Source organism: Gracilinanus agilis, chromosome 3 (genome assembly GCF_016433145.1).
Source record: "Gracilinanus agilis isolate LMUSP501 chromosome 3, AgileGrace, whole genome shotgun sequence".
NCBI classification, from domain to species: domain Eukaryota; kingdom Metazoa; phylum Chordata; class Mammalia; order Didelphimorphia; family Didelphidae; genus Gracilinanus; species Gracilinanus agilis.
This window is the reverse complement of record NC_058132.1, coordinates 77,930,397-77,950,843: the sequence shown is the minus strand read 5'-3', so window position 1 is coordinate 77,950,843 and position 20,447 is coordinate 77,930,397. Positions and strand designations below refer to the sequence as shown.

Genomic DNA, 20,447 nt, shown 5'->3' with positions numbered 1-20,447 from the left:
AAAATTAAGGATAATAAAAATAAGTGACCCTTCCCTTTGAGATCAGGGTAAGGACCAGTTTCTGGATGAAAGTTGAGAAGGGATGGAAAGAGGGGATGGGACAGGACTTTTGGAAGTGGAGAAATAGCATGTTTTTTTGGGTTCCTCTCTGACTTCTCTGCTTTCTCCTTTGAAAAGAGAAGATTCTTCCAAGGGGCTAAGTGGTATAATGAAAAATGAGCTAGGTTAGCATCAAAGAGAGGGGGGTTTACATCCTGGTTCTGATGCTAACTATGTTAAGGCCCTTTATTTCTGAGCCTCTGCCTTTACCAAATCTCTGGGTTGGAATGAATAGACTTTAGTGCCTCTCTAAGTCCAATTAATCCCTGAACAGAAATCGACTCAAGAACAGCCTAAATCCAAACTCTCCCAGAAACCCTCCAGTGACAGTAAACAAATTTAGTTCTAGAGGCCATACATTCCACTTCCTGAATGCTCTCATTGTCAGGAATTACTTTCAACTTTTTTTTTTTGCAACTTTTAGCCTCTTCTTCTCTCTCCCCTTTCACAGGATCATGGATCCTAGTTTTGTCCTCTGTGGCTAAACAGAACAAAACTAATCCATCATCCCCTTTAAACACGCTTTAACTCATCTATGCCTTTCCCAAGATGGGGCACCCAGAGTTTAATACAGTAGTATTCTAGCTACTGTCTGACTCAGAGCAAGTACAACAGGATTATCAACTCCCTCATTCTGGAAGTGATCATTTTAAAACAAGAGGACTACATGGAATTAACTGGATTCATGGTGCCTGCCTCTACCCAGGAAAAACTAGGGGTAGAGGAGGAGCTCCTATTTATCCCTCATCAAAAATAATATATGACATAATAGGGTATTACTGTATTGTAAAAAAAAAAATCATCCCTTTGAAGAATTCAGAGAAGCATGAGAAGACTTCTATGAACCAATGCAGAAAAGAAGTGAAGAGAACCAGGAAACAATCAACTACTACATCATATACATATAAGACTATTATATCATAAAAAGAAAGAACAATACCAAACCCGATTCCTCCATCTCCAATTCAGCATCCAGTAATTATAATAATCAAGCTTGCTCCTATGGCTGTAGAATAGTGTATATACAAAACATAGACATGTTAGATGCATTATTTTTGTTGACCTTCTATTTTTCCCTTTTTAAATATTTGTTACAAGGGCAAGATTAAGGGACTTGCCCAGGGTCACATAGGTAGGAAGTGTCTAAAGCCAGATTTGAACTCAGGAAGATAATTCTTCCTGGCCTTAGGGCTCAACACTCCATTCACTTCCCCTCCCAGCTGTCTTGTAGCCTGTATAGCCTTGGTCCAGGCCTTTTCCCTCAGCAAAGTGGTCCAGTAGACAGAGAGCAGGGCTTGAAGTCAGGAAAATCTGATTGTTCAAATCTGGCCTGAAATCTCTGCCTCAGTTTCCTCATCTGTTAGATGGAGTTAATAAGTACCTACCTTCACAGAGTTGTTGTGAAGACCATATGAGATAATATTTGCAAAGCACTTAACACAGTGCCTAGCCCATGGTAGGTACTTAATAAATGCTTATATTTCCTTCCTTCCTTTCTTCTCTAGGCCCCAATATCTCCTTTTATAAAGTGAGGAGATTGGACTATATAATCTAAGGTCCCTTCTGGTTCTAAGTCTTATGATCCTGAGTTGGAGAATGGTTACAATAAATACAGTGCCAGAAATTGCTTTCTCCCATCTTCACTCTTAATAAGCTTCATAATCATTCACTCAACAAATTTTTTCTCTTGTTTTTATAAATTTTTTTTTCTAGATTACATGTCAACACAATTTCAATATTCACTTTGTTATTTTACAAACCGCGTTTTCTGTTTTCCTCCTCCTCCTCACTCCTCACCAAGAAGGCAGGTACTGTGATATAGATTGTACATATATCATCATATAATACATATTTTCATGGCCTTCATGTTGTGAAAGAAGACACACTGCTTACACTAGACAAAAATTCACGGAGGAAACAAAGAATGGTATGTTTCAATTTGCATTTGATCTCTGTTCCTTCCATACCACTGGATATCCATTTTTTGTCATGTGTCTCTTGGTGTTGTTCTGGATACTTGCCTTTCAACAATAATTTCTAAGTAGTATTTATTTTGTCCAAAGAACTGGTAAAGGAAATTGTAAAAAAAAATGTGTTAAGTGGGTTTTTGCCCCAAAGAAGTTTATGGTAAACAAGAGTACAAATAACTATAAAACAAGTATACTAAGTGCCATTTGAGTGGTATACTGAATGTGAAGCATCGAAGGTGGAAAAAATAAAAATAATATGAAATCATGGGGATAAAAATGTACTTAGGCTACTTAGGTACTTGGGCATAGATGGATCTGTTTTCTCTCATCTTTTCCCAAGATACAAAGAATTCAAAAAAGGAAAAAAATCACTTCTAAGAAGAAAAATCCAAGAATGCTATGTGGAAGAAGTAGCAATTGGCCCTGACCTTTTTGGCAGAAGTGTATGTCTGTTAGAAGATATAGAGCTGTAAGGCACACCAAAGATCTAGTCCAACAACTTCATTTTACAGATGAAGAAACTGAGGTCTAGAAAGATAACAAGACATGCCCAAGACCACATAATTAATAAGTATTGGGTTTCCAAGCTAGGGCCAGACTCCAAATCCAAGAGATGCTCTGGATATACTGGCATATACTATGTCAATAAGAAAGTTGGAGTAGCATGAACAAAGGTGGGAGATTGAGATTTTTACAGAAAATTAAGTAGAGAAGTTTGCCCAGAGTACAAAGTAATTTAGAGGAGTAGGATGTTGGGGCCAGTTCAAGGAGGCCCTTGAATGCAAGGCTAAAGATTTTGGATTTTATTAGGTGGACAAGAGGAAGCCATCAGATTCTTTGAGTATCAAAATGACATGAGTTATTTTTTGTTAAAACCAATCTGGAAATGTATGCAGAATAGATTATAGAGAAAGAAATTGGAGGCAGGAGTTTGGTAAGAAGGCCTAGGCCTAATAGACCGAGGAAAAAAGTCCTAGATATAAGAGACATTATGATTTGGTAACTTACAATGGGGGACAAGGAAAAACAGAGTCAAAGATGCTCAAAAGATTTCTTCAAGGCTAGGTTTTAGAGAATTAGGGAAATATCTGGACAGAGATAAAGACAGAGACAGAGAGAGACAGAGAGACAGAAAAGGTGAGAAAGACAGAGAGACAGAGACAAAGACAGAGAAACAGAGACAGAAAGATCAGTGGTTCTGAATCAGAAGTATATGGAGAAGTTGAGGAGATGACCCCCCCATTAATGAATGTTTTCCTTCAGAATAAAGTTTTTTCTCAAGAAATAAATGAAAGGGAGCAGCTGGGTAACTCAGCAGATTGAGAGCCAGGCCTAGAGATGGGAGGTCCTAGGTTCAAATCTGGCCTCAGACAGCTGGACAAGTCACTTAACCCCCATTGCCTAGCCCTTACCACTCTTCTGTCAATACAGAGTATTGACTCCAAGATGGAAGGTAAGGGTTTAAAAAAAAAAAAGAAGAAGAAGAAGAAAGAAATGAAAAACTTTCTGGCTGCCATTTTCCCAAGATGGCAGCCAACATTCCATTTGAAAGGCTCAGAAGCAGTTCTCATTTCATTAAGGCTTCCACCACAACAATCTTTAGAAGGTACATAGTGTAAATGGCATTTTCCTCATTTTATAAAAGAAAAAATGAAATCTCAGAGAGACTATGCCCAGATCTCCATAGCTGGTAATTAAGTCAAACCTCCTTACATGTCTTCTTCTTCTTCTTTTTTTTAATTTAAACATTTATTACTAATAATTTTTAACATGGTTACATGATTCATGCTCCTACTTTCCCCTTCACCCCCCCCCCACTCCACCCCCCCATGGCGGACGCACATTCTTACATGTCTTCTTGAGCACCATGCCACCTTGCCCAGGATCACACAAACTTAGAAAGTTTGGAAAGAAAGGACATGCCTCGTTGCAACAAGGGTGAATCTGGTTAGCTTCCCAAGTCAGGGTAAGGAAACATAAGTAACAGAACATAGCACTAAGACAGACATCCATCTATCAGGTCTCTTAAATGGCTCAGGAGGTAGAAAGAGCACTGAATTTAGAGTTAAGACACACACAGGGCTTTGCCACCTAAGAGAATCACAGGAACCATGTAGACTGGAAAAGGGGTCTTAACATGTACCCAACCACTGGCCCATCCCAATGCAATGCAACTTGCTAAAATTCTAAGTAAGCTCCACCCTCTAGGTTAGGTCTTCCGTAGACAGAGCCTAAAAAAAAAAAAAAAACCTGCCCTCGAGGAGTTTACGTTCTAAGCGAGGAAGTTGCTCAGCAGCTTCCGAGGGACTGAGAGCTCCTGGGAAACAAGGCCTTTCTACTCTCTCGGCCTCAGTTACCTTCTCTCTAAAATGGGGGAGGGGTGCTGGGAAATGTCACAAAGGTGTCCTTAGGGGGATTAAATCTCTGCAGACTTGCGGGACCAGGCGTCACTGCCACGCCCCTGGTCAGGGGTGACCCTGGTTGTGGGGGTAGAGAGGGCGGGGTGTGGCGGCTCTCGGGACATGTGTCAGGGTCACCCATCCCCCGCTCCCCAGGGCGGCCACACGGCGCCCCCTGCCGGACTGTGCCCGTGGGAACGCCCACCCTAATCCCCTAGTGAGACTTCTCCCTCGGGCCCTGAGTCTAGCCGCCAGCGAAGAGGCCCCGACTCCAGTAGCCCCGGAAACGTAGGGAAGAGAAGGCGAGACTTGGGGGAGGGGCGGGAAGCGGGGAAGGAGAGGGGGAAGGGAAGAAAGCGAAGAGGAGAGGGGGGAGGGGAGTCTATCACCCGGCTGTTGCTTGGTGACCCTGCCCTCTCTCTCCCCACCCACCCACCCCCGCCCTTCTTGGGCATCAGGCGGTTCCATTTCCCCAAGAGGGGACGCCCGCGGCTGAGCCTCGGTTAGATAGGCACTCTCGGATGGTTTCGACCGCCTTCCCCCCTACGGGTGGTGTAGCAGTCCTCCTGACGTCACAGGGGCGGGGCTCGGCGGCGCTGCCGGGTGCGGGAGGCGCCATTGGAGCCGGCTCTGCCCGAGAGCCCCGAGCGGAGGCGCCGTAGCAGGTCGGGCCATTTCGCCACCGCCGCCTCCACCACCTTTCTCCTCGCCGCTCTCGTTGTAGTCGTCCTTCGGCCCTGAGCATGGCGTGCGGGGCGACGCTAAAGCGGCCCATGGAGTTCGAGGCGGCGCTTCTAAGCCCCGGCTCACCGAAGCGGCGGCGCTGCGCCCCCTTACCGGGCCCCGCGCCGGGCCTGCGGCCCCCGGACACTGAGCCGCCGCCTCAGCCTCTGCTCCAGCCGCCGCCGCCGTCCCCGCCCGGCAGCGAGCGCCGCCTGCGGACCCCGGGTAACAGGGGTGGGCCCGGGAAGCCGGGGCGGGGGGCAGCGGAGGGGAAGGGGCAGGGCCCAATACTAGAGTCCAGGCTAGGCCAGAGCCTAGGCCTGAGGAGGGGGAGCGGGAACCGGGGCAGAGGGCTTTGGGGAATGGGGGGTAGCCGGCAAGTCTCCGACCCACCCAGCCCGGTGCGACCTTCAGTGGCCCAGACTTCGGAGAGAATCGAGGCCGGGCCCTAAGAAAGCAAAGAAACCCGGAACAGCTGTGTGTCTGGGGTGTCCGGGGGCCACCCTCGCCACCTTCCCGTGCGGCACACCCGAGCTTACCTACACTACTGGCGATACACCGGGCATGGGGGGAAAGGAAGAACCTTCGAATTTCAGGGGGCAGAGGAAATTGGAAAAGAGAATATGTCAATTCAGTATCTGGCATTTATTGCAGTTTATATGGGGGTAGTTAAGGCCTTGGGATAAGAGGGGCATAAGGGGAGATGATACAGAACAGGAGGTCACATCAGAGTCTATTTTAACTAATTTAAAGGAATTGGCCCAGTTCTTTTGTTCAGGAATTTTCCTATGTCAAATTTGGTTTCAAAGTCATAGGCCATCAGAGCTTGGAAATCATTAAATACCCTAGGATTGTTGTGATTGGATTTGATATGTAGTTAGTCGAAGACTGCCAGGAAAAAAGAAGGAAAAAGCTGCTGTGGGGATCTCAGCAAAGCCCTGTCTTGATTTGTATAGGAGCCAAGGGATATGTTAAAAAATTCTTTATTTAAAAACGAAATTTACTTAGGTCCAAAGGACTTCCTAAAATAGGAGTGTCACAGAGAAGTCCTTGGGAAATAACCTTTCGTACTTAGTCTCCTGTTTCCTCAAGTTTATAATTTTAGAGCTTCCTTAAACTCATCTCTAACCATTTATTTTTCTTTAATCATCAAATTCTACCATTCCTTCCTTGCATATAGAAGATTCAACTTCTCTTTTGTTAACATAATCCAAGCCCTCACCTTCCCATCTAGATTACTACAATAATTTTACTGTAGTTCACCCTGCTTTGTAATGTTAATCTTCCTAAGACATGATTTCACCCTATTATTCCCTGCTACTTTTCAGATCATATCCAAACTTCCCATCCTAGCATTACATCAGTTAACCCCACCTTATGCTTCCAGATTTCTCACTCTTCTCCAAAATTACACATGTTCAAGCTAAACTGGTTTCCTTCCTATCACCCAAATGTTCATTCTTTCTCCATTTTTTCATTCTGTGTTGATCTTGTCACGCCAAGGAAGGTGCTCTTCCTTTTCCTCATTACTAAACTAATTCTTATACTTCATTGGAGGCTAAGCTCAAAGCTCACTTCTATTAAACTAACACCACTCCCACAATAATCTTACTTTGAATCCTTGCCTTAGCACTTAAAGTGCTGTTATGTTATATAGCTATCACTCTCTGCTTGCCTGAATATTGCCTTAGTATTTTTCCTTTGTTTCAGAGAATGCTGGATTTGATATTAGAGTATTTCTGGCTCTGCCATAAATTAGCTGTGTGACCTTGAAGAAGTCTGTGCATCTTTGTGCCTCAGGTTCCTTATCTGTAAAAAGAGGAAGATGAATGACTGCTCCCATCTCTCCATTCAGTCTAACATTTAAGTGCTTTCTATGTACAAGGCACTTATACTAGGTTCTGAGGACACTTAACATGAAAAAAATGACATAGGCCTTCTCATCAAGGATCCTACAGAGGAGGCATCAAGGACAGCCTGCTTAAATAAATAGAAGCAAGAGATGTCAAGATAAAATCAGGGAACTGCATAGCAGTCCAATTTGATTGGAACATAGAATGCTTCAAGACAAAAAATGTGAAATATGACTGGAAAGGTAGGTTGGAATCAGATTGTGGAATGCCTTAAATGCTAGGCTAAGGCATTTGTATTTTATCCAGAGTAAATAGAGAGCCTTTGGAGGCTTTTGAACAAAGGAATAGCATGGTCTAACCTATGCCTTAGGTAGACTGTTTTAGTTTGCTGTGGGGAAAATGGTCTGGAAAAGAAACTAAAGCCAAGGGAGACCATTTAGGAGGCTATTAAAGTCTACATGAAAAGTGATTGAAAAGACGAGAATGTGGTAGCAGTGGGAATAAAGAAAAGGACAAAAGATACTGCAAAGGTCGAATTTATAAGACTTTCTCATTAGATATGAGAGCTATGGAATGACTTTGAGACTGGAAGGCTAGTGGTATCTTTCATAGAAATGGGGAAGTTGAGAAAAGAAACAGATTTAAATGGGAAGACAAACTAAATTTAGGATAGTCTGAGTTTGTAGAACATCCAGGAAGAAGAGTTGAGCAATGGGGGATATGAGACTAAATATTTTAGGACAAAAATGGGACTTCTGAGGATCAAGTGAGACAATATGTATAAAAGTGACTCAAAGAATAGAAAGAACTATACTTAGTAAGGGATTATTAAGGTGAATATAGCATCTAAGGACAGTGCCTGTGCTCTCTAGTTTTGTATTCCTTAGAATACTGTCCCTGACCTGGACGTGTTCAGTAAATGCTTACTGCATTGAATTTGAAGTGCTTAGAAGATTTCTAGTGTGGGCCCAGTGCAATATGTGTGGTATGCAACATATTTGGATTGAGGACCAACCCAGTTGAGTTGGAACAGGCTTATCCCAGTTGTAAGATCCTGTATAGAGCCAGAATGAATCTTTGAGGTGAGGTTGTCTGGTCTAACACTTTACCCCCAACCCCTCTCCTCTTTTTCTTTTGCTTTACAGATTAAGAAACAACCTAGGGTGATTAGGTGACTTGCCCAAGGATATAGAACTAGTATGCAACAAAGGCAGAATTTGAATCTGTGTCCTGATTCTAAATCTTCTATATCTTACGGGGTCATGAATCTTTGAGCCACAGGACTCTTCCAAGCAGAGGAGTTGTGCCTGGTATCAGTGGAAGGAAGCACTCACTCCAAAGAAATTAATCATCAAAGTAGATATGACCACATAGATTCAAAGAAATTAATCATCAAAGTAGATATGACCACATAGATTCAAAGAGAACATAATTTAAGAATCATAGAATCTCAGAACTATAGAAGACTCAACCCATACCTAAACAAGAATCCCTTCTACAACATCCCCAACAGTAACTGTCCATTTTTGTCTTGAAGATCCTCCAGTAAGTAGGGCTTTCAGTCATGACATGGTCTCATTAAGTAATAGGAATATGTTTTTTCATCATAGTGAATATTTACTATTTCTAGCCATTGTTCCTATTTCTGGTTTCTGAGGTGTCATATAAAAGTCAATGACAGCATTTGAGATATTTGATAGCGACTGTCTTTAGCTACCACCAACGCTTCTTTTCTCAGCATCCCCAGTGCTTTGAGGTAATTCTAGTCCCTTCACCATTCTGGCTACTCTAACATTCTCCAGCATGTCAGGGTCCTTTCTAAGATCCAATAGTTAGAACTAAACACAGTATCTTAGAGAGAGGCCTGGCCAGTACAGAAAACAGCAGTACTGTTACTACCTCCACTCTGAATATTTGACTTTGATGTAGCCTAAATGGAATTAGTTCTTTTGTCTGTCTTATCACAGAGTTGCTTAGTGTTGAACTCACAGTCCACTGAAATCCTAGCTTTTTTTCTTATAAACTATTGTTTTACCATTTTATCCTATATTTAATCAATTGATATTTATTATTAATCTTAAAGTGAGCCTAATGCTTGAAGATCTAATTAGTAGCTCAATCATTTATACTGAAAATATTTTGTTTAAATTCAGTAATGAAGGAACACAGAATTACTAATGGTTTGCCATTTAGGGTATATTTTGTATGAAAGGTGCCTTTGAAATTTAAAAGAGAAACCTTTGATTCCAGAGTAGAAGACTTTGAAAGCATGTGGGGTAGAAGTGATAGAAGTAGCTATTTTGCTACATGCACCAAATGAAACTAACCAATCTCACAAAGAATGAATTTTTAAATCAGTAATTCTTTGCAACCACTCTACGTTGGCAATGGTTATCTTAAAGGTTTTTCTTTAGGGTTGTCCAACTTCACAAAAAAACCTTATTTAAATAACTCATTTTAATTCATAATAACTTGAAAAAATATGCCATAAAACTCTTGTGAAAGAAATTATGACATCAAATAATAGAATATTTATAATCTAAAAGTGAATCTGTCATCATTCCTCAAGGATGTGTGTTGGGTCAAATGAACAACAAAAATGAGAGTTTTGTGTCCCTGTGTTTTTTAGGGGGGGGGAAATTGGGCTTGATCCAGGGGTCTTTGGATTTCCTACAGCTGCTTATGTGATTTGGTAGATTATCACATTGCATTATTGCCGCTTGCAAAGAAGGGATTTTTTTTTTCTTTTAAAAAATACCTATTAGTGTTTTATAAAGTTTTAACTTAGTGAAGATTAGAGTGTGACTGGTGGTATGTCAAAAGATATGAACATTTGGTAGAATGCTCTTTTTATATATATATATATACACACTTTTAAAATCACTTCAATATAAATTATGTCTCCTCTAGGGTTGGTATTGGCCGGTCTTTTTTGGAGTGCAAAGAATTTGCCTTTGCAGTTTATTCACCTTGTAGCTGCAATGGCAGCTGGTGGTTGATGAAAGACCTTCTGTTCTGTAGCATTTGTTCTCCTCACACTTGTCCTTTCTTGTCTTTGCATTTCTTTACATATTTGTACTGAATCTGACAATTCTTTGATTCTGGGACAAAAGAGGGAAGGACTTCATAGTTTCAGTGAATCAAAATTAGAATAGATAAGAACTGTTGAATGAAAACTTTGCTAATCTTATATTCTTTTAAACTGTTCAAGCAAAGAATGGTAATTATACATGATTTAGGCTTAAGTAAATAAGGCTACCTACTTAAGGGTTTTGTCTGTTTAAAAATCTGAATTCCTCATGTATGCTTTCTACATTGAAAACTAAATACTTTGGAAGTGATTAGAAGATTAGAGAATCCAGAATGTACAGGTAGAGAATTAAAGTGTCATAGGTATGGAGCTGATTTATGTTCTTTTTGTATTAATGACTTATTTCCATGTAGTTCTGTTCAACTAATCAAACTACCCTGGACTCCATGATTAGCTATAGAGATGGACATGGATCATCCCTGCTTTTTTTTTTTTTTTTTTAAATCCCTGCTCTTAAGGAGCTTGTTAGCTGCTGAGATATACCATAGATATAAAATCCATATGACCCAAAGTAAAGGAGAGGTCCAGGCAAAATGAATTAACCACTAGAAAAAAGAGATCTTTATTTATAGTAAACAGATATCTAAATTGATTGTTAAATAACAGCTCAGTTGTGTGCGACATTTTTTTTTTTTTACAAAGTATTTGATAAAGTTTACAAAGCATTTTTACTGAAACTGAAACATAGGTTTTGGTATTGGGGTTCATCTTTTAACCCCATTTTACAGATGAGGAAATTGAGGCCCAGAGTAATAGGGATCTGCCCAGGCTTTGACTCTCTAGACTCATAAAAGAGGAGCAGTTATGGATTCAGTAAGTGTCATGGTCATATGCGCTGAGCTCCTTTGAATTTTTTCAGAGCATTCCTTAAGACTTTTTGGTAGAAGTAGTAATAATAGTTGCTTGCATTTCTTTAGCACTTTAAAATCTTGATGTGCTTTACTTATGGCAAACCTATATAGTGAAAATATTAGCTCTGTTTTATAAAAGGAAGCTGAGGCTTGGAACCAGGAGGTGCCTTGCCTGAGACCACAAAACTACTGAGTGTCAGAGGTAGTTGATTTGATAGTACTCTTTCTCTTACAGCATTCTGCAATTGGTGTTCCAAATGAGGTGCTAAATAGGAGACTTATCTACATTTAAGGAGTCTACTTAAAAGACAGAACAGTATAATGATGAAAAACTAGTGTAGTTCTTTTATTCATTCAAGAAATTAAGCTGGATTCCATTCCCTCTTTAGACTACTGTTCAACCCGGGTATCCTCTCTGAGCTTTAGTTTCTTAGCTATAAAATATCAGCTGTTAATTATTTCTACCTCAAGAGCTGTGTGGTTGGTTGTGAGGATCAAATGAAATTATGTATTATAGGGCTTTGCAAACTTTAAAAGTGCCCTACAAATTCTAGTTGTTATTGTCTATACAAGGACAATTTAAATATTGTGTGGGAGACAGAAAAGAAAATAGTCAATGTCCTGCATAGAGCTGGAGATAAAAACATTTATACAAATAGCCACAACATAAAAGAATGGCAGACCAATAAAGAAGTATAAAGTACCATGTTCAAAGATGAAAGAGAATCCTCCATGGGGCAGCCTTCATAGAGCAGAAAGGAAGGAGGCAGAGACAGTGTGGTGTGATGGAAAGAAATTAGTTTTGAGTCCTGTCTCTAAAACTTAAGAACTATGTCATTTCTGAGCTTTGACTGCCTCTTATTTAAAACTGGGGAAGTTATAATTATAATTAAGGTGATATATATATATATATATATATATATATACAGGTGAGTTATTTTTAGAATAGACTGAAATTGACAGGCTTGGAAGGAAGATTAGAAATTACATATTGCTGATAGGTAAGAGCATGCACATCCCTCAAATAATATCCTATCATTTATTAGCATTTAGTTGGCTTAGTGTATTTTCCTGAAAGAAGTAGAACTAGGTTATTCATGTCCAGTGGTTTAGAACCTAAAGAACTTTCTTTGATCCTAGTCAAGCCAGTGCATAGATTACTGTTTAGAAACTAAATTTGGGTAATCTCCTGGGAACTTTAGAGGAAGAGAAGTTAGCAATATTTGGTAGGCAATTTTTTCATAGTTCACATTTATATAGTGTTTTATGGTTTACAAAGAACTTAAATATGATGAGAAGTAAGACACTGAGGAAGTGGTAGATGAAATATTCTGAGAGACTAGTGTACTTGTTTGGAAGTTTAAAAAATGAAAAGCTCAGAGCATACTGGAAAGCATATAAAGGGAACTTGAGAAAGGTGCATTATCTGTTGAACTCCTTTGTGGTCAGGAAGGTTGAATAAAATGTTGATTTTGAAGTCTCGCTTAAAAATTACAAGAACATTGTTAGACAGGAAAATGAACATAATTTTCTCATAAGCAGTGATTATTCTCAAGATCATTACTGATATGATTTGACCAATTATGGGCACTTCTTCCACCATTGCAAATTGCAACCCTTCTCTGACCTTTTCATCCTGTACAGGTCATATACATAAATGCTTCATCTGTCCATTGCACTAGAGGCTTTATTCATGGTTTCTTCCTCCTGTGTCTGTTCCTACCCCAAAATCTCATTGTATTTCTCTCTGCTGTCTCTGTGCCATGACCACCTCCATTTCTTCTGTTCATAGATCTCTCCATTGTTATCTTTAATGTAACTTCTTGCATGTGCAGGTTGTTGTTGATAACCTAACTATAGTTTAGTTTGAGGTGTTCCGTGAGTTGCAGACACGTGTCATCACCAGGAGAATATTAGTATCAGAGAGATGAACTTTTGCTGCCTTAAGCAGTTTGGTGTGATTGTGATTGAAAGCTGATCAGTTTCCTGGATGTGCTCTAGCTTTCACATCATCCCCAGGTCTGGAAACAACTTATTGTCCTCCTGCAGTACCTCTCCAGGATCTTGATAGACTACCATCCAGTGTAGTAAGAATAACATAGTCTATAAGTCACTAAAAAAAAAAAATTGTTATACTCCTATGTTCCAGGTACTGGACTAAGTGCTGGGGATACAAATTTGGAAGGAAAAAAAAATCCTGTCTTTAAGGAACTCACTCAGATTGGAGAGACAATAAACAAAAGAAAGATAGCAAAGAATGGGGTGAGGTGGAAAAGTAAAATTCCAAATGATTATAGCTTAGCTGAGAAATGAAGAGATGTCTGAAGAAACCTTGAAATTCTTTCAAAAGAAATATTTATGGCCTAGGACCATGGCGGGGAGCCTGGACCTCTCTGTGGGCATGTGCACCATTGCTTGCCAGAGTTAGTTACTAGAAAGACAGAAAGTTGGAAGGAGCTACTCCCTTACCCCTTTCCACCTCACCTCTGTGCTTACTCCCCCTGAGCAAGGCCCCTGGGCCACTCCCTTTCTCTGGAGGTGTAGGGGGTGAGGCAAGGCAAACCACCCAGTGGCCTAGGAGAATGAGCATTGGATTTAGTTTTGGGACAACTGAATTCAAATCCTATTTTACTAATGTCTGTGTGATCTTCAGCAAATCCTTTCTAGGCCTCAAGTTCTTCATCTTTAATATGAGAGGGGGCAGCTGGGTAGCTCAGTGGATTGAGAATCAGACCCAGAGATGGGAGGTCCTGGGTTTAAATTTGACCTCAGACCCTTCCTAGCTGTGTGACCCTGGGCAAGTCACTTGACCCCCATTGCCTACCCTTACCACTCTTCTGCCTTGGAACCAATACACAGTATTGATTCCAAAATGGAAGATAATTGGCCCCCCCCCCCCCCAAACACACACACACACACACACACACACACACACACACACACACACACACACACACACAACAAATAAATAAATAAATAAATGAAATGAGAGGGCTAAACTTGATCTTTAACAGTCCCTCTCCAATCTAAATCCTGTCTTCCAAATGGGTACTGCTCTGACATCTTTGTTGGTATTGCATATGGAGATTTATGATTGGTCAGTCTTTAATTGAGTGGTACTTTTAAATATTTTTAATAAAAGTCACCTATAAACTTGTCTTTAATAATTATAGTAGATATTTATATAAAACTTGAAGATTTTCATATTACCCTACATACACCATCTCATTTAAGCCTCATAGCAGCCTTCCGAGGTTGGTTCTACAATTGTTATCCCCATTTTATAGATTTGAGAAAGTCACGGTTCAGAGAGGTTGTTACTTGTCTATGGACTTACAGCTTGTAGATGTCAGGGGTGAGACTTTAATACTTTCTGGCAGAAAAATTATCCACTAGAAGACATTGCTTTTCAATCTTCTAAAATTGTACAAAATACAGATCATCTTGTGGCTCCAGAGATCATGTTGTAGGCCATAGATTCCTAAACAGTCAATTAGTTGTAGGTAATTAGGTCTTCTAAGTCTTACCTGCAAGATTCCAAGTAAGGTAGACAGAGGCCAACCTTTCTAACTGAAGTTTTGCCCATTCTAGCCACACCCTTCTTAGTTCAAAATAGCACTAGGAGGAGGGGCAGGGTGACTTTGAGGGACTTTGTGGTTGGTGTGGAAATAAATCTGAGCATCTTTCCACTCCCTATACAGAACCTTTGCTTTACTTTGTCCCTGTCGGCATCTCATTCTTAGCATCACCAGTGATCAAAAAGACTTCAGAGAAACCAAAAGTAGTAGCTCCTAATCAAGAAAAATTTAGAGATCTCTCTTGTAAATAGTGCCTACCTTGAGAGCTCAGCATTTCGTAGGTATAGACTCTAGTCAAAAGAGAACATTGAAGTGCTTATTGGAAGAGTGCCAGCCAAAAGATGTGCTTCTACCTGAGGATGAAATAAGAAAAGTTCACTGCACTCTGGGAGGCAAAACAAAGACAGAGTCCTTACTTTAGGTGTGCAACTCGGAGGAACATTTTACAAACTTTAAAGATTCATTATTACATTGCTCATTTGTAAAATGACACAGTTGAGAATAGATGTTTTCCAATATCCTTTCTTATTCTGATATCTATTTTTTTCAAGTTGTTCAAAATGGAGATCTTGCCTTTGGATGATCAATAAATTGGAATCGGTCATAATGGAAGCATACTGTCTAGTGTGGGGCATGAGAGGAAGGGAAAGAAATACAATGTAATATAAACACAATAAGCATTTTAGAAAGGGAGTTATTTAAATGCTTTTAGGAAACACTCCAAATATAGTTAGATAAAGGAAATCTTTGTCCCTTATCTTATACTGAACCAGGTAGTGTAATGAAGAAGTCTGTGGACCCCTTCTCAGGATCATGTCTTGTTTGTTTAAAATGCATAAAACATGTAGGATTAAAAGGAAACCAATTCTATTGAAGTTCACTCATCAAAAATTTTAAAAAAGATAACAGACCCCCAAATTAGGAAGTCAACACCATCAAAGTTTGAGGAGAAAGATACAGTGTCTTCTTTTTTTCTTTTTTATTAGAGCAAATATTTCAGAACATCAAACAAGAATACAGTCGCTATCAGAGGTGGAGACAATTAGAAGTTGTCCTTAATCAGAGTGAAGCCTGCACTTCAGAGGGTCAGTCACATTCTTCAGGACTTACAGCACCAAGTTCACCAGGTAAGAAGGATACAGGTTTAAAATTTCTTTTTTTTAATAGGATTATATTTGTTTAATCATACCAATGATAGGGTTTTCATTGAACTTCAGGTTTATGTTAATAGAACATTTCAGCAAGCTACATTTATATGTATATATCCACTTGGGAGAAACATTTTTGCTTTTCCCAGTATTTTTTTATGTTAATTTAAGGAGTTTGCCCAAGAGCAGAATCACCAGAAACACCCAATATATGACTTGGTTTTTTTTTCTATATATTCACACCCCACAAAAGATAGTGCTGACCATTATGGCTCAATTATAAAGTCGTTAATGCATTACTTGCCAACACTATTGAAATCCAACAGTAATATTGTTGCTATGGAGCCTCATTTCACCTTGAGTATTTTCATTGAACCAATAAATATTTGTCAGAGTCTGCTTGGCTTTACACAAGCCAGATGCTCAGTGCTATTTCTTCTGAACTGATAAATTGTATGCTATTCACAGGGATAATTTCTCTATCTCTGGTAATGTTTTATATGATTTACTGTTGGTAGTAATCTGATACCTGCATAGAATTGCAATGTAAATTAGCTCTTTCATCCTCATAGGAGTGAGGTGATCATTTGTCAGAGAATTCTGAGTCTTAGCTTGAGAATGGTGATAACTGATGGCCTAAAGTCTAAAGACTTTCAGAGATTGATTCTATTACGTATTTTTTTTTTGTTAAGAATGTGTCTCTTAAAAGTTTATTAAGAAGCATTCATGTGTTAGTGTCTGGTAACATGTTATTAGTTAAATTCACATTATCCATCTTAGCCCATTACTTCTGCTCCCCAGACTTCAGTTTCTTCACATTAAGAAGAACTAGGATCATAACTAGGATATGGACTAGGTGAGCATAGGATCATGAATGTCTAGTTCAACCCCTCAGTTTATATTTGAAGATCTTGCCCAGGGTCACATGCTATATAAGTGATAAAGCCAAGATTCAAACCCAGTCTTGCCTCCCACTGAGGTCTCTTTCTGCTTTGTTTAAGTTTGAGTTTTTTGCTTTAAAGCCTAATCTAATTATTTTAAGTCTTTGCTGCTTTTCAGTAATGTCACAGCATTAAATGTGTGCCACCTTCTATGATGTTAGAGCTATTCTTTTGAGCTATATTTGTCTAACAGTCTTCGTTTGATTCTAAGGGTTTCATTCATATGGTCTTAGTCAATCTCGTGGGGAAACCAGGACTCATTGATTTGGCCCATTTGGCTCATAAGGGGCCGAACAAGATGTTCGCTCTTAGTCTGAGCTTTGGAACTAGAGTGACAGTTCAGCAGCAGCTCCATAGACTTTCTGTTTTTCTTTGTTTAGGTTCATCCTGGATGAAAAAGGACCAGCCAACATTTACATTACGACAAGTGGGACTATTGTGTGAACGTCTTTTAAAAGACTATGAAGATAGGATTCGGGAGGAATATGAGCAAATCCTCAATACAAAATTAGCAGGTGAGTTGAGACAGTACTATACTGATGCAATTAGAGCTTTCCTTGAAATAGCAACTATAATAGTGTTTTCACTGGTACAGCAGGTAGGAGCTTGGTTTTTTTTTTAGGTTTTAAATTTGTTTACTTAGGCACATGATTTTGCTATTATTTTCTAGTTCTTGATTTCATGGTATGCACATAAATATCTTGTTTGTACAAAGTTGCTCAGATACTGATTTGACCTGGTTGGTGTGAGTGACAAAGGGGTGTGTTGTGGCACTTGGGTAGCTAAAGTACTTTACAAATACAGGGCAATGCCCAGGGGAGGGCTACCCCCCATACCCTGGGGCCATCCTGGGACCATTCAGGTCAGGTTAGAATGGTCTTCCTGCTAGAGACTGGGGTGGGGGGGGGGGTGTAAGTGCAGAGGTCATTGCAGCAGCTATGGGACTGTGATCAAGATAGGATAGCAGATGGCCTTTAGGGACCCCATGGCCTAGAACCTTCAGCATAGTACTTTTTGATCATAAATGCAATGTGATGGCATTTATAAGGGAGTGAAAAAAGGCCTGAAGTGAAATGAAAGGAATGTGGTAGGAAAGAAATGAAAGGTACTTTAGGAAAGGGAGGCTTTTTTATGTAATCCTAAAATAAATTATTTTTAATTTGATGTTGAAAATAATGGCTAGTTAGGAAAGAATTTGGAGAAAGACCAGTGAGTTCAAGAGGATTTAAGTAGCCACTTCTCCAGTGGCTCCCTCTAGCCACAGTCAAACTCCCCACAGAGAATTTAGAGCTGGAAAAAACTTGAGGGCTAGAGGCCCATGGAGTGGTTATGCAGCTAGCATGGCAAATCAGGGATAGAAAACTAGACCTTTCAGCACACTTTCCCCTCTACCTTCAAGGCTGTTTTAATTATCTTCTCTGCCTGGATTCCTGCAATGTTTTGTTCACTAGCTTTTCTCTGTCTAGTATCATGGGCCTTTATTTAGTCAGTGCCACAATTGTGCATTTTTACAAATTTGAAGGGGCAGGAGCTATTCTAGCCCTGAGGACCGCTGTAGGGTATATATATATGCTTTAGGAAGACCTGAAAATTAAGGGTGACTGAAGTAGGGGGAAAGTAAAAGGGGAAGCAGGAAGAAGTAAAAGAGAGGAGAAAGAGACCATTTATGAGAAGGGAGGAATGCTAGGAACAATTGGTTCTTTCTCACAGCTCTTATTTTCCTTATTCTTCCCTTCACACACCAGGCCAGGGACAGAGTAGATGACTGACTTCTAATGAGTCTCTGACAGCCATCTTCCTATCAACTGCATGTTTAGTTGTTCATACCCTACCCCCCCTCCTTGTAACCCCCATTCAGGTTAGCCCCTTCTCTGCTCCTTTGTCAGCTTGTGGCAGTCTGTGCCTGTGGCAGTCTCTGGCACTGAGCCTTCTCTGCTGCTTTCCTTCCCTGTGCTCCTCTTTGCATTTGTCAGGATGCTTTCCTGTTTTCTAGGCAGTTTCACATTGGAAATTCCCTCTCCCAAGAAGCCTTTCCCAGGGAATTGGTCGGTGGGGTTTTTCATTGTCATTATACCCTGTTAACCATCTTAATGTTTACCCTCTTATACACCCTCATCTTGGGGCCTTTGTGGAGAATGTAGTGATGCAAAGAGAGAGTTAAGCTTTTTAGAGTTTGTCTTTATCAGTATTCTCTAGAATGTGTACTGTCTGTGTGTGGCTTTCTGTTTATGAAGGTGCTCAGCAACGGTTTGCTCCTAAATTGAAAGAGATGCCATTAGGAAAATAGACTTTTTCAAATAAGAGAAGACCAAAGTGAGGACCAGGCAATTGACCTTGAAATTCTAGAGGAAGGGGCAGGTCCTAGGCAGTAGGAGGACTGGCGGGCTTGGAGACCAACTTTAATGTGGGGAAAGGAGTCTTGTGGAGTTGATCAGAACCCTGAGATTCAATGCATGGAACGGTATCTTTTCCCCTCATAGAACAATATGAATCTTTTGTGAAATTCACACATGATCAGATCATGCGACGATATGGGACAAGGCCAACAAGCTGTAAGTGATTCCTCTGACTCATTTGTCAGGGTCATCTTTATCTTTTCTTTTTCCAAAAATTCTAAAGAGTAAGATTTTTACATTGTGTGCCCAAGACCCATAAGGTTTTCTGCTGAGGGCAGTGGTTGACACTGGGCCAGGCCCCTTTGCAACACAAGGTGCCAGGTGATTTAACACCCCAGCCCTATTAGGGCAGGTGCCTTTTCCCTCCCATTGCCATGAAATACTGTGAGAAAAGGCAAATGAAACCCACCCAAGAAATCCAAATTATACTTTTTCCAGATTTAAATACATCAGTTTGGTACTTTGACTTAATTTTTTCATGCAGTGCTCAGGATTTCTTGATTTTGAAGATTGTGGAACTTCCAGATACCTAAAATTTACTTGAGCATATCAGGGGTCTGTGATTTCCTCATTATAAGTACTCCCTCCATTAGGTTAGACTTGCAGTCCTCCTTTACTTTAGGAGATGGTCATGTTGAGCTTCTGGAGCTGAGAAAATTCCTTCCCTAGTATCTGATTGATCCTCTGGCAGAGAAGGTTCTCCAAACTTAACCTTAGATGGCTCTTGGAAAACAGACCCAAGGTTAGTTGCCAAGTAGTTACACCACTGACACAGCATTTAAGACCCTAATAGCACAATGAGACACAGTGGATGGAGGACATTGGTGGAGGCCTAAAATTCTAATTAGTCAAAGGAAGTGCAAAGAGATGGGCCCAAGTACATTTGAATAGTCTGAGTTTTCCTTGCAATGAGTAGTAAAACCTGTATGCCAGAGTGTTCTGCCCAAATTCCCATTTGTATGTCAAAGTACAACATTGTATTTTTACTGATAACTACTATTCTTCTTTTTGCAGATGTGTCTTGAATTTTCTTTGCATATCTGGGTACCTGGTCTGACCTCAAGAGATGGCTGCTGTACACTTTTGCAACTGGTTTGATATCACATTTCAGCTCCAACTTTGCATCCTGAGAACACTTAAAATATCTCTGCAGGTCCATTTTTATATAACTTGAAAGACCTTGAAACTTTCTGGTTGCCACAAGCATAACTTTCTTTTCTGCTCAGCCAATAAACAGCTGTGCCCTACCACGAGATATTTCCCAAACACAAAATACATGGAGCAGCAGTTTAGCAACGTAAGCCTTCATTGGCAACTAAGCAGATGGATCGTCTCCCCAAGCCCAGTTCTGTAAGGTGTGTGTGTGGGTGTGTGTGTGTGCATGTCTGTAAGAGTGAG

The 20,447-nt window shown here is 40.2% G+C and overlaps 1 protein-coding gene across 1 annotated transcript; it reads left to right on the top strand.

The window, feature by feature from the left end:
* Positions 1-5,097: 5,097 nt before the first annotated feature.
* On the top strand, positions 5,098-20,447 carry AKIRIN1 (akirin 1). Its single transcript, XM_044668042.1, has 5 exons — positions 5,098-5,416; positions 15,551-15,691; positions 17,034-17,168; positions 19,134-19,205; positions 20,064-20,447. The coding sequence occupies exons 1-5, from the start codon at positions 5,212-5,214 to the stop codon at positions 20,072-20,074; spliced, it is 564 nt and encodes a 187-aa protein (XP_044523977.1). The 5' UTR covers positions 5,098-5,211; the 3' UTR covers positions 20,075-20,447.